The 14428-nt window shown below is 45.9% G+C and overlaps 1 protein-coding gene across 1 annotated transcript in view; it reads left to right on the top strand.

The window, feature by feature from the left end:
- Nucleotides 1-14428, top strand: part of ABCA13 (ATP binding cassette subfamily A member 13) — a 345676-nt gene that overhangs the window by 8226 nt on the left and 323022 nt on the right. Inside the window, exons 2-3 of the mRNA XM_054991725.1 lie at nucleotides 2876-2969; nucleotides 6400-6523. Of these exons, the coding sequence (XP_054847700.1) occupies nucleotides 2876-2969; nucleotides 6400-6523 (218 nt within the window). The remainder of the gene's footprint in view (nucleotides 1-2875; nucleotides 2970-6399; nucleotides 6524-14428) is intronic.

Raw genomic sequence — 14428 nt, 5'->3', positions numbered from 1 at the left:
GCACCTTTGGGTATCATGTCTCCTACAGGGACTTCCTTTGGCTCCTTTCTTCAGGAAAGTAAACGGGGCCATTGTGAAGGTAGAGTGAGTAACTGGTTGCCCTCATACAAATACTTGGGTCCTCCGCACTGCCCACCAGAGGAAGGATCTAGGATGCACAGGATTTTCTGTGAAACATTTGGGGCTTGGGAGCAGCAGAGCACCCCCCCTTTCCCCCTTGGTATTCTCCTCCCTTTCCTGCATCGATCATCTTCCTCTCTCTCTGTGTTATCCCTCCTTGGGCTTCTTCTGATTGCGTGTGCCCATTTATATCCCCCATCTCCTTCCTGATTTTTGTTTGTTGGGGTTCTCAAAACTGCTTCAGCCAGGGCTCATTTTGAGTGGGAACGTGCCGGAACACAGTTCCGGCAGTTCCCCAAAGAGGTCACATGAAAGGTGGCCCTGCCCACCTGACTCAGACATTTTGGGCCTGTTTCAGCCAGGATTGGGTCCAAAACAGCCAGGATAGGTGATGTCAGGGGGTGTGGCATATGCAAATCAGCTAATGACACACTTCAGGTGATGTGAAGGGGTGTGGTATATACTAATGAGTTATGCTAATGAGTTCCTCCAGCTCTTTTTGTATGAAACGATCCCTGGCTTCAGCTAATGCTGGGAGATTTTGTGGGCAATGCCTGGGGACAGTAAAATTTGGGAAGGATGTGATATCACTTCTGGTGGTCATTTTTTTCCTCCTGCTTCTTAATTTCTTAGGGGCAGGAAATTGGGGCTGGAGGAGATAATTTCCTGCCTGGGACGGGTAAACGGGAGCCCTACTATGGGTGCTTGGGTCCTTCTCCTGTGGCAGCCATTTTTTAGAGGTGCCCATCACCTTGCCTAAGCATTCCAAAGGTGCCCGCAGGCTCAAAAAGGTTGGGGATCTCAGGGCTAAGCTACAAGTGCTGAATGACACTTGCCTGGCAAGTGAACAGACTCACGTGTATTCCTCCCTGTACACTTGCCGTTCACTTGCGCTCCACTTGATCAAGTGGAGAGCAAGTGAACGGCAAGTGAACAGGGAGGAATACACGTGAGTCTGTTCACTTGCCAGGCATGTGTCATTCGGCACTTGTAGCTTGGCCCTTAGTCTTGGAAGGATGGTGTAATAAAAAATGCAATACATTTTGGCAGGCCTTTGAGTGGTGCATTTTTTGGTGTTAGAGCCTTTTAATCTTTTCATTAGGGTTCAGTATGAAAATGAAGATCTCTCAATGTTCAGCAATGTTCATTGGTTATTTTCATTTGGCAAGAGAAAGTGCATATTGGCTGAATTGCAGTTCCTTTTGGGAGTTTGTGATGGGCATTTACTCCTTACAGATGAAAGAAATAACTACCATTCTGTGTGATGTGTTCCTTTTAAAAAGCTTCTCCCTCAGTGACACAAATAAATGTTTTTCTCCCACCTTGTAGATAATGTCCACTCTACTTTAAATGAGATATATGTTGTTGATGGAGAAATTTCCCTTGTGATTGGCCCAATCTGTGTGGTTTGGTTTACAAATTTTAGTGTTGCCACAGAGAATTGTTTCCTGTAGTTTCCACATGGTGAACAATCGTGTGGTGAAGAGGAGACTGGTAATATGAGAACTAGCTTTAAAAGGCAAACATGGTTTGACATTTCTGGGAAATCATTTCCTTCTGTAGAGTGGATATAACTATACTTGTGTTCTATTCTTGTAAAGAAATACGAAAGATAGGCTTATTTTTTTCCTCATGCAATAATATGTGGAAATAAAGTGTGGTTTTCAGCAACAATAGCTGGGATACTTTACTTTCAGTAATAAAATATCTGGATTTTCCTGGGCACATTATTCTCAGTAAAATTTAATATCAGGCCATCCCTCCTGCTAGAATGGTCTTTTCTTTATGAGGATAATCTTTTAATTCTACTTCATTGTGTCTTGTAATTGCAATAAGTATTTCTTCAACAATGATAATCCTTTGTGGTTTCAGCTAGTAATTGACAGATACTATGGCTGGTGTAAATATTTAGACTGTAAAGCATTTCCTGAGGTAAAAAACTCACAATATATTAATATCATTCCAAAATATTTTGTTCTTCAAATGCATAATGAATAGGCTGTTGCAGCCAATTGATATACAGGAGGGGTTCTCAACATATTTTTGCTTGTGAAATCTTTGGAATTCTGGCACAGTGTGATGGGTGCAGCCACAAAATGGCTGCCAGAAAATGGCTGCTGCAGGAGGTGCAGCCAGCCACAAGACAGTTCCTGCTCCGTACCTTCAGTCACACAGTGAAGATCCTTGTGCTGTGGTGCCAGCTGCTACCAAAGCAAAGTTTTTAAAAAATCCACAAAGCCAATCAAATCACCAATGGACAATCAGAAGCCTTGCTCAGCAAAAGCCCTACCTGGCCCCACCCACTTTCCAAAATACTTGGTAGGTGCCAGGAAAGGGGTTGGAAGGTACCATGTGATGCCCATTGGCATCATGTTGGAGATCTCTGGTATAAACAGTTCCTTTATCCTATTATAACATTGTCCTGAACCGAATAGCCTGGGCAAACCCGATTTCATCAGCTCTTGGAAGCTAAGCAGAGTTGGCCTTGGTTAATAATGGGATGGCAGACCTGCAAGGCAGATGAGGGTTGCTATGCAGAGGCAGGCAATGGCAAACCTCCTCTATCCCTCTTTCCTTTCACCATCCCCCAGATGTCCCCATAAGTCAGCAATGACTTGATAGCACTTTCCCACCACTTTTATAATGTGACTTCTTTTTATATTCTTGCTTTTCTTCAGAATTGTGCACCACAACTTTAATTCCCATTTCAGTGGTTCTTCTAGTATTATTAACACCGAGTTCTTTTCCCCTGCAGATTTTGTCACTCTCCGAAGTTCTCTGGCCATGTATGCTCTTCTTGATTCTAGCTGTAGTTCGTTTCCAGGAACCACCGATACAGAGAGAGAACTGTGAGTTATGTATTGAAATCTTTATCTTGGCCTATCTAGAGAGAGTTCCACACTGCTCTATTTTTTTAAAAATTAAACGAAGCACATCGTGTGATAAGGCTTCACTATAAGAACCACTCCTGTAGGTCAGCTGATGATATGGCTGAGACTCCAGTAGGTTCACGGGACTGTGTTTCATTAATCATGACAAAAATGGTGTTTGTGTTAATTACATGGCTGAAAGGAGAAAATTGTGGGAAGTATCAAGTGAAAATAAAGGTCACATGAGAAATTTGTTGTACAGACTTCTTTAAAAGCTGTCTAGTTGTCTCTCTCTTTATGTGCTGGAGTGTGTGCTAGACATGGGCACGAACTGGAAAAAACCCAAACCACCTGATTCATGGTTCGTTGCTGTTCCACGAACCACGAACTATGAACTTCCATGAACTTTTACCAGTTCACGAATCAGTTCGTGGTTCGTAGTTCGTGGAATTCAAATGCCTGGTGCCAGCTTCTGAATCTGGTGTGGGATGTTTGAAACTGACAGCCCACGAAGTGGCAGGAGAAGTCTTTCAGTTTCAAAACAGCCCATACAGGCTTCATCCAATTGGGTGAAGCTGGAATGGGGCATGTGAAACTGACAGCCCTGTTCTCCTGTCCCCCAAGTGGCAGGAGAATGGGGCTGTCAGCATCACTCACCCCACACCAGCTTCAGCCCATTGACTGAACCCAGCGCGGGGTGAGTGAAACTAACAGCCCTGTTCTCCTATCCCCCGAATGTCAGGAGAACCGGGCGATCACCTTCACTCACCCTGCCCAGGCTTTAGCCCATCAGTTGAACCCGGCACAGGATGAGTGAAACTGACAGCCCTGTCCCCCTGTCCCCCAAGTGGCAGGAGAAAGGGGCTGTCAGCATCACTCACTCTGCACCAGCTTCAGCCCATCAGCTGAACCCAGCATGAGGTGAGTGAAACTGACAGCTGTGTTCTCCTGCCTCCTGAGTGGGAGGAGAACGAGAGCTGTCAGTTTGACAGACCCCATGCTGGGTTCAGCCCGTGGGCTGAATCTGGTGCGGGGTCTGTCAAACTGACAGCCCCCTTTTTCCTGCCACCCAGGGCAGCAGGAGAATGGGGCTGTCAGCTACACACCCCCCGCACCAGCTTCAGCCCATCGGCTAAACCCAGTGTGGGGTGTGTGAAACTAACAGCCCCCTTCTCCTGCTGCTCGCTGGTGGCAGGAGAAGGGGTTGTCAGTTTCACACACCCCTCAGCACCGTCAGCCTGTCTGGGGTCACGAACTGCTCGTGAACGTGATAAACTGGGTGAAAAAGTCATGGGGTTCGTGGAAAACACGGTCCCATGAACCGTGTTTTCCTGAACCACAAACTGGCATGGTTTGTGCGTTTTTTGGTTTGTATTGAGCTTCGTGTCCCCCTTTAGTGTATGCACAAGAACAGTCTTAGAGTGAGGGATGGATTCTAGAAAACTGATTTAAACAAGTACTAGCGACATTAGTGTCCTTCTGCATGTGAGTAAGTGTAGAGTCATGGCTTGTATGCTAGAGGGAGTGCATGCATTATGGCTGATCTCCAACTGGCCCGCACATTTCCTATTTTTCCTCTTTCTTTATCTGTTCCATGGGTGCACATGGGGTGAAGAAGTTGCAGCACATCCTCCTCCACTTTGAACATGAGAAGTGCTTCATTCAGCTTCAATTCTTCCTGCAGATTTCCCCCCAGCTTTCCTCAGCCCTGAAGCTTTCCCTCTAGTGTTTGGTCACATCACTGCTGGCTCACTCCTCCTGGATGGGCAAAACCTCCTTGCCTTTTCCGCTTCTGATTGTACAACTCCATTGGCTTGTGAGTTCCCTCATGGATCTCCTCTGTGGTGGATCAGCCCCACTGCCTGGCACACACCACTGTCCCAGTTTCCCAACCCTCAGAGGGACTTTCTTTCCTCCTTTTGGTACATCACTGCCATCACTTGCAATTGTAGGAATTACCTGCTGCTAGGGCCAAGGTTCCCAACTCCTCTGCATCGCCTTGCCATTCTAAGGCCCCACCTTGTTCCTGAGCAAAAATCATATCATTTGAAATATCATATTTGAGCAGTGGATGTCTGCGTTATACAGAGCTACCAGTGTTAAAGAGTTTTAAAGTATTTATTAAAAAGAAAAACGTTCACATGTATACTCTCAAGCACAACAAATGTTGATCAAAACATCCCAAAAGGAAGATGTAAACATGGAATTCCTCTGCCCCTCACTCTATAGATGGTCTAGCTAATGTTATTCTAAGTCAGGCTCTTTAACTTAAAAGACACAACTTTTAAAACCTTCCATTATCTTGGAGTCTTTGGGTCAAGCTACACATGACGAATGACACTTGAACGGCAAGTGGATTGAGTGGAGGGCAAGTGAACAGGGAGAAATACACTTGCCGTTCAAGTGTCATTCGTCATGTGTAGCTTGGCCCTTTGTTCAGGTTAGCAGGCCTCCACATGGCAATGGCTGCTGCCTATAGGAGCCAAGGGAAAGATCCTTCAGTCAAAAAGAACTTCCACTCTGTTGCCAAGGGATTTTCTTATCTCCTTTTGCCCACCCCCTTAAAAGGGGAGGTCAAAAAAGCTTTTCCTGAAGTCCCCAGGAAGAGTCTTTTGACCACTTTAAACCTCCCAAATCTCTCTTCCCTATGAGGTGTCCTGTCTTGGTCTAGCAAGCTATTAAGCATCTTAAAAAGCCTGCCAGGGCATGGCTGGAGAACCACTGACTTGACTTCCCCCTTCCAGCTTGTTCTCAGCAAAGAGAGAGAGAAACTTTTTCAACTGTATACGAAGGTTTTAATACTGTTCCAACTGAAAGAGAGAAGTGAGGGGACAGGGGAATACCCTAAGTGATGTCACTGCACCAATGTGATAATCTTGGATTTGCCTCAAACCATAGAGTTTGGGGTAAATCCTAGAATGTCTCTCTTGCATGGTGATGTCACTTCCAGGTATTTGTTAAAAGAAATGTTGTGTGGTTGGTGCAATGCCAGTTTTCCCAGCCATTTTCCTTCTGCCTCCTCACTGAATGGTAGCAGGCAGAGTGAGCAGAAGCTGAGAGGTTTTGTGCTGAAGCAGAAGATCTGGTTTCCCTAGTAAAAAGAGTTGGATTTCCTCTCCATTCGGCTGAATGCGGTGCTTTCCATGGCCATAGATCCAGAGACTAACACGGCTAACTCCTCTGGACCTAGTAAAAAGGAGGCTGATAATCAAGTTCCAGTGTGGAAGTTGTGGCCATATATGTGGTTGGCTGCCTTGCATTTGTACACTGTTGGCACAAATAAATTTTCAGCTGTTTCAAGGTACACAAAAGCATCCAGTTGTAATCCGTGAACTGTCCCAAAATTATCACAGCACTGAGTGTTTTAGGAAACGGTCTTTTTCTCAAAAATATGCTACTTACATTTCAGGTTATTTGGAAGCCCGAGACTTGCCAAGCCGGGGCCTCTACCCTTTTGTTCAGAGCCTATTTTGCAACGTTGGCTCCAGATGCAAGAACAGCAGCTATACCGCTCCGAAAAAGAGCCGTTTCCGGTAAGAAAGTTCTTTTCTCCAGATGGCATACTGCTATGTTTTCTAAGGGTAGTTTTGCTTTTCCAAAGTTTTGAAAACTTTCCAGCTCAAGTCACAAGGCTAGAATTTTCTAACTGTCCTTTAATTGTCAGTGACATGGCAGAAAGGTGTGTTAGAAAATTTCCAAATCCGTCAACCGTGTATTAGCCCTATCTCTTGGTTTGCACTAAGCATGTTGTCTTGGAAAATCCAGGCTACCGGCGACACAGGCCTGCCCAGCGGATCTATTAGCTCAAGCCTGTTTCTCTGGCTCCCTGTCCCGTCCTGTCCCCCTGGAAGGCTGTCTGTTCTGCATCCATGTCTGTCTGACTGGACAGCAAGAACTGAATTCAGCAGACTGCACAGGGTTCTAGTCTTGACTTACTTCACCTGGGTTTTAAGAACATAAGACGAGCCCAGACGGATCAGACCACTTGTCTGTCTTGTCCAGCACCCCGTCTCGCACAGTGGCCAACTAGTTACTCTGGAGGGCCAAAAACAAGGAATAGAAGCCGAGGCTTTCCCCTGATGTTACCTCCTAGCCCTGGAGGAACATGGAAGTTCCTTTCAGCCACCGTGGCTAGTAGCCACTGATGGACCTGTGGAGGGTTCAGTGAACTGAATGATCACTCTGAAGGTTAGTGCTTGCCAATCATTCTCTGCTTTTGGGGACATTTCCTAGCAACACAAAAGCAGTGTGCATGCATACACAAACCTTGGTCAGGTTTTGCAGGATTTTTGTCCCGTGGCACCCTAGAGACCAACAAGATTTTCAAAGTATATGTAAGATTTCAAGAGTCAGAGCTCCCTTCAGGCACAAGTAGGAATGGAGATCCTTGAGCCTTTATATCCTAGCCAAAGTTAGGTGGGGTGTTACAAGGGAGGGCATCAGGATGTGAAGATACAATGCAGCTGATTAGAGCAAAAATTAGCATCTGAAGCGAGATAAGAATCCTAAATTTCTGTTCAGCTCTGGAGGGTCAATTGTTCTGAACTATGAATAAATTCCATTTCAGCAATCTCATGTTGTAATCATGAAATTTCTGTTTGAGGACAGCCACTTTTAGGTCAGCAATAGAATGTCCTGGAAGATATTTTTTTTTGAGTGCTGTGATTTCTAATGCCAGACATATCCATTTATTCTTTTGCATAGGGCCTGATTTGTTTCTTCAGTGTACAGAGTAGAAGGTAATTGCTGACACCTGATAGCAGCAATTGGAGAAAGAATAAGTGAATGATCCTGAGATAGTATAACTGGCGTTGATCCTGCTGTTAGAATAAATATGGGAGCAGAGTTGGCATTTTGGTATAGTGAAGGCTCTGGCCCCAGAGTCTGTGTCAGTGTTGGGAAGTGCATAATTATGAGCAGGGCTTTTTTTCTGGGAAAAGAGGTGGTGGTGGAACTCAGTGGGTTGCCCTCGGAGAAAATGGTCACATGGCTGGTGGCCCCGCCCCCTGATCTCCAGACAGAGGGGCGTTTAGATTGCCCTCTGTGCCGCCGAGCGGCACGGAGGGCAATCTAAACATCCCTCTTTCTGGAGATCAGGGGGTGGGGACACCAGCCATGTGACCATTTTCAAGAGGTTCTGGACAGCAGCGGCACCAGGGTTTTTGGTGCCTGCAGCCGGCCGGCCGGCTGAATGCCTGCCCACATGTGCACACACACACGCACCGGCCTGTGTGATGACATCATGTATGACGTCATCATGGGCACACGTGTGCCCCTAGCCCGATTGCTGTGGCGGGTGGCTGGGACAGTGCATGGGTGGCCTCCGAGCTCTCCCACTCGGTTGCCCTGCGCCACCGCAGATGCCTGCCCACGGCTGCTGAGCCCAGCCAGGGGCGTGTGCTGGTGGCGGCGGTGGTGCGGGGCATGAGAGCTAGGAGGCTGCAGCTCCATGGCGCATGCTCCTGCCCCCTGTGCCTCCTCCGGCGCCCCCTCCAGCACCCCGCACCCTGAGGCCACCGCCTACTTGGCCTCAATGGGCGTGCCGGCCCTGGTTCCGGAACTCCGATCCACCACGTTCCAGCTGAAAAAAAGCCCTGATTATGAGTAAGAAGTTATTTAAGGTTGGGGCTCTCTGTGGACAAGAAAAGGTTTGCTGCCCAATGCTTGTGAGAGAAGAGTCACTGATGTTGCATTGAACTGGTTTGAGTTGAGAGCTTTATGTAACCACCAGTGTCATTCTATTGTTGCTTAGTTTAGGCTTGACTTGTTGCAGGTTATCCCTTGTTATTATTTGGGCTTTGTTGATCTGTTTCCTTACTAGATCTGGTGGGTCCTGTAGTTCCAAAAATGTCTGTTGGTCAAGCGTTGGAGCCTGGGAGCGGAGGCACCCTTTGAATCCCTGCCTTGTTATTTTTTTCAAGTGTTTAACGTGCTTCCTATCTCTCCACTCCTTGAATAAATTTTTCATATTTTCAATCAGGAGATTCTATAAAATTAGAAATCAATGTTTGACAACATTATCAGATTTTGAGAAATGTATCTTCTTTATCATAGAAACAAAGGTCTTATTGTCAAATTATTGTCTTTAAATTTTAAAAGACACTGATGCATGTAATGGTTTTATAATCTGTTGGGGGTAGACGCAGTTCATGAAGAAGCTGACTGTTTAAGAATCATCGTAATTGGAGCAACAATTTATATTTACTGGAATGAAAGAAACTTACTGCAGGATGATTTATTGTTGATATATAAGAGCAATTAAGATGAATACCATGTTAACTATTTCAGTTGCTGATGTACCATCTCAGCTACAGATATCATGCATATTTGGTAGGTTTGTCCTAATTAGAGATGGGCACGAATAGCAATACGAATGAAAAAAACCCACGAACAGCCCAATCTGCTGTTTGTGAACAAGCTGGTCATGAGGCCCCATTCTAAACGAACAAGTGGTCATTGCAAGCCTCGTTCGTTGCTGTTTGTTGTTGTTTGTCAAGCCAGTCTGGCACCTGCAAACAATTCCCTTGGCAATTTAGGCAGGGATTGTCTGAACTCTGTCTGAACTCCTGCTGTTGCCCTGGAAACCCCAATCTAAGCCCAATTTAGCTTGATAGGCAGGTCTTCCTTCCAAGTGTGGACTGGAGCTCCAAATTTGTTACAAGAGGAAAAGACCAGGGAGGAGGGGGGCTCCCAGCTCTGGTTTTCAGGGAGAGACAGCTGCTGTTAGAGAGACTGGGTGAGTGCATTGGAGCTTGAATTTTCTTTGTGTGTGGTGCGGTAGGGATCTACCCTTTTAGGTTCCAGGGCTGCCGCCAGGCTCTGAAACCAAGCTATTATTTATTATTAGTACATTTCCAGCTGCCTGCTCAAGTAGGGTTTCTGGGAGTGGTGCAGTAGGGATCTTGATGGCTGGAGGAGAGCCTGCTGGCCCCCACAAACAACAAACAGGCACCACCTCCCCCCACTCTCTTGGGGAAGGGGCTGGTGGGCCTGTCCAGCCTCCAGCACCACCTCTGCCAACTCTCCCCTGCTTCCAGCCCACTCGTTCACCCGAGCGCTGGAGGAATGACCAGCTGACTTTGCCTCCTCCTGAGCACGTGGGAAGCAGCAGACCTGTTCACCTGCTGGAACGCCAGGGGAATGGCCAGTGATGATGTCACTCTGGAGTGACACCATCACACTAAGCTCAGATGTGCGTGTGGAATCTGGTTTATTTTTTAATGCAATTTGACAACCCTAGTGGGGCCCCCCAAGCCATATCAGGGTACAATGTTGTTGATGTTGAATTCAAGGTGACTTTAGTATTGTGATTAGAATGGTCAGTTTTTCAGCAGGTCTCTTTGGCTTTGATGTTAGCAGGGACATTGTCTGTAGGTACAAGCATTTCTCTCTTTGCCTTGATAAGCATTGCCATCTAATTCCTGGGACCGACATGCCGTTCTGTGAGATTGAAAAATTGGCAGGCTTAGTTATGGGAGGCTGTGTAAGAGTATGCTCTGAGGATCACTGACCACAGACTAGCTGTTTCATAGTTGTCAAATAATGGATTTCTCCTCCACCCCTTTCTTTGCAGCTTGAAAGGTGCAAATATCTCCTCCTGTGTTGAGCCAAACTGCCCAGCGATTATTGATGCTAGGTTTATTTATAAGCTGGGAACTGAAATATGAACAGGCCACTCAAAACAATATGTTGAAGTTTCCTGGGGAAACCATACAATGACTACTTTGAGACAGTGGTAACTGGAGAATGTTAATTTTTACATAACGATTAATGGCAATTTTGTCTAGGTTGTGCCGCCTCTATGATATAATAGAGTTGTTGTACAGAGATGGCTGGGAAATCAGGGAATGGAATTAGCTCACTAACGCTGTTGTCTTAAGCATTATTTGATAAACATGATGTTTGCATTTGTGTCAAAAAATGTTTACACCAGAAAGTGGTTTCATTGAGGAAATGTTTGTCTGTCAGATTGCTATTCTTCTGGGCCATAAAAGATGGCGTAGAGAGTTTCTTTCCCTTTCCCATTTTACCTCATAATGACCATGTGAGGTAACTTTATGGTGAGACAGAGTGACTGGCCCCAGGTAACCCTCTGAGCTTCATGGCAGAGTGAGGATTTTTTTTTGTAACCAGTTTTTTCTGGACTTAATCAAATGCTCAAGTCACTTCAGTGCAGTAGCTCACACTCATTTATTTATTTACTGCATTTATAACTCACCTTTCCCCCAATGGGATCTCAAGGTGGCTTACATAATTCTCCTCTCCTCAGTTTTACCCCAACCACAAACCTGTGAGATAGGTTAGGCTGAGAGTGTGTGACTGGCCCAAGGTCACCCAGCAAGATTCCGTGGCAGAGTGGGAGTTTGAACCCGGGTTCTCTCAGATCTAAGGGCCAAGCTACACATGACGAATGACACTTGAACGGCAAGTGTATTTCTCCCTGTTCACTTGCCCTCCACTCAATCCACTTGCCGTTCAAGTGTCATTCGTCATGTGTAGCTTGGCCCTGAGTAAAATGCTGTAACCCCTAAGCCATACTGGCTCAGTTCTAGGCTTTCAGTTCAGGTCTCCTGGTGGAGGCGGGGGATCCCCCATTCCCACCTTCCACCCCCTGCCACCACTCACCTGGCTGGTATGTGTGTGTGGAGAGGGGAGGTGTGGGAACAGAACTTCTGGACATGCTTTTGGGGCAGCATGATGATATCACTACCAGGAGTGACACCATTGTGGCACCCCAAAAGCGCTCCCAAGCTTCCCAGCAGGCCGGTTTGGGCCCACAAGAGGTCGAATTAGGTCCATCTGGGGTGCAAACTGTCCTTCTGTGAAGTGTGCATGTGCTTCTGTGCTAAAAACATGAGTGCTGGGTCCTTCCTGCCACCGGGAGGGTAAGAGGACCTGTCAATCCTACTCAGCAAAATTCAACATCCACTGTCCACTGAGCTGGTTTTGGGAAAGTTCAGAAAGGAAAGTCGCTTTATCTTTGAACTGACTGCAGGATCTTAAACAACCTCCTGTTCTCTAAACTCAACCCCCCCCCCCCCCCCAGAATCACTATATTTGGGGACAATAATATTTCTCAGAACTTGTATAAAGGATTTCAGGGAAAAAAATAATGTTCAAAAAGTCACGTCTTTGCAAGACTGCTCCATGGTGTTCTGACGCCACAAGCAAGGCACACCTAAACACTCCTGGGCCCATGCCACTGCCAGACAGGTCTGGATGTTGCAAGAAGGGTGTGGTTTGAACCCAACTGGTGGCAGTGTCGGCCTAGGAGTTGCCAGTCACCTCTGGGCAACAGCCCCCTCTTCATTGTATGGCTCGAAGCAGTCACTTGTGTGGCTTAGCAGGAGAACTGGCTGGGTTTGCCAACTTTGGCTTGGTAATTCCTGGAGACTTAGGGACAGGGTCTAGAGAGGGCAGCGAGGGAAGTCAATGGGGATGTGAGGCCGTAGACTCCACCTTCCGAAGCTGCTATTTTCACCAAGGAAATGGTCTTTGCAGTCTGGAGATCAGTTGTAGTTCCGAAAAATATTTGAGATCTGCTGTATAAAACCCTAACAGTGTAGTCCTGGGTTATACCTTTCTAAAACCTATTGAAATCAATGGATCGTGAAATCTATGAACAGTGTTAAAAGAAATGGGTATGCCACGACATCTGATTCTGTTGATGCACAATTTGTCCTCTGGACAAGGTTACTGTTAAGACAGAATAGGAGGAAACAGAATGGTTTCCAATTGGCAAAGTTGTCAAACAAGATTGTATACTATTGCCTTATCTTCTCAACCTATATGCAGAACATATCAAAAGGAAAGGAAGATTTAGATGAAGGTGGAGTGAAAATTGGTGGAAGGAATATTAACAATTTGAGATCTGCAGATGATACCACTTTACTGGCAGGAAACAGCCAAGACTTGAAATGACTACAGATAAATGTTAAAGGAGAAAGTGCCATAGCAGGATTAAACCTGAACATGAAGAAGACAAAAGTAAAAACTACCAAGGAACTACACAATTTTAATGCTAACCATGAATCAATTGAAATTCTTAAAGATTTTTTATTCCTTGGTTCCGTCATCAACCAAAAGGGAGAATGCAACCTAGAAACCAGAATGAGATTGAGACTTGGAAGAGCAGCCATGAGGAAAAAACTCTACAATTTCTTTGTTTTTAAGTGGGGCATCCCAACAAGCTTAATTTTAGGGCCACAGTAGATGTGTGGGCTTTAAAAGAGTTGTGCCCTCAGGTTCCTCAAACCCACCTCAGGTTTCCCACAGCCAGACAGCAACTCCGGGGAATGTCTGTTAAAACATAAAGGAGAGCTCAAACAGGCTCCGAATGCTACCTTGATGGGAGGAAGGCCTCTGGCCTCCTCCCTCATATGTTTTCCTGCACTGAAATTGCACTGCAGAGAGAATTATTTCCCAGTTGTTGCTATTCTACGTGCATAGGATGCTCCATGTAGAGCAGCAAAAACGTGGAAATAACTCAACAGCTTGAAGGGCGGAGAGGGGGGAGACAAGAGCCTTCCTGTGGAGGTGTTCCAAGCCTGTTTGGGTTATCTTTTATTTTTTAATAACCATTCCCATATGCAGGACTTTTTTTCTGGGAAAAGAGGTGGTGGAACTCAGAGGTGGAACTCAGGACCACACAATGACATCACTTTGGGTCAGCTGGAATAAGGGGAGAGTTTTTTAAAGTTTAAATTGCCCTCAGCGAAAATGGTCACATAGCCGGTGGCCCCACCCTCTGATCTCCAGACAGAGGAGAGTTTAGATTGCCCTCCGCACCACATGGTGCAGAGGGCAATCTAAACTCCCCTCTGTCTGGAGATTAGGGGGCGTGGCCACTGGCCATGTGACCATTTTCAAGAGGTGCCGGAACTCCGTTCCACCGTGTTCCAGCTGAAAAAAAGCCCCACCCTTATGAGAGAAGGAGGAATGCCTCTTCTAAGATGGCAATCCATCTTTACCTGTCAGAAATACTAGTATAGAAAATAATTCAAACATTTAAAAATCTGTTGGTTTTTTTTAGCCAATCAAAATAATTTTTAAACTATTTATGTAAGCTAGGTTTGACAATCTCCTGGAATGAGAACGGATCTCCAGTTCCCTTTGAGAAAATGGCTTCTTTGGAGAGTGGACTCCATGGTGCTATACCCTGCTGAGGTCCCTCCCGTCCTCAGGCTCCACCCCCAAAATCTCAAGGAACTTCCTAACCGGGAGTTGGCATCCCTAAATCTAAGCAATTAATTAACTTAAATGTCACAGCTCCCATTGTTGCTAAACAGACCCTGCAAAAACTGTGGGCAAAATTATGTAACACTTATCTTGGAAATCTTGCAATGAAGATATAATTTATGGAAAAACATTTTTGGGTGGGACTTGTGTTTCTAAATAAGGGCCAAGCTACAAGTCACGAATGACACTTGAACGGAAAG

This window comes from Eublepharis macularius, chromosome 11, assembly GCF_028583425.1.
Source record: "Eublepharis macularius isolate TG4126 chromosome 11, MPM_Emac_v1.0, whole genome shotgun sequence".
NCBI classification, from domain to species: domain Eukaryota; kingdom Metazoa; phylum Chordata; class Lepidosauria; order Squamata; family Eublepharidae; genus Eublepharis; species Eublepharis macularius.
This window is presented reverse-complemented; position numbering and strand designations above follow the sequence as displayed.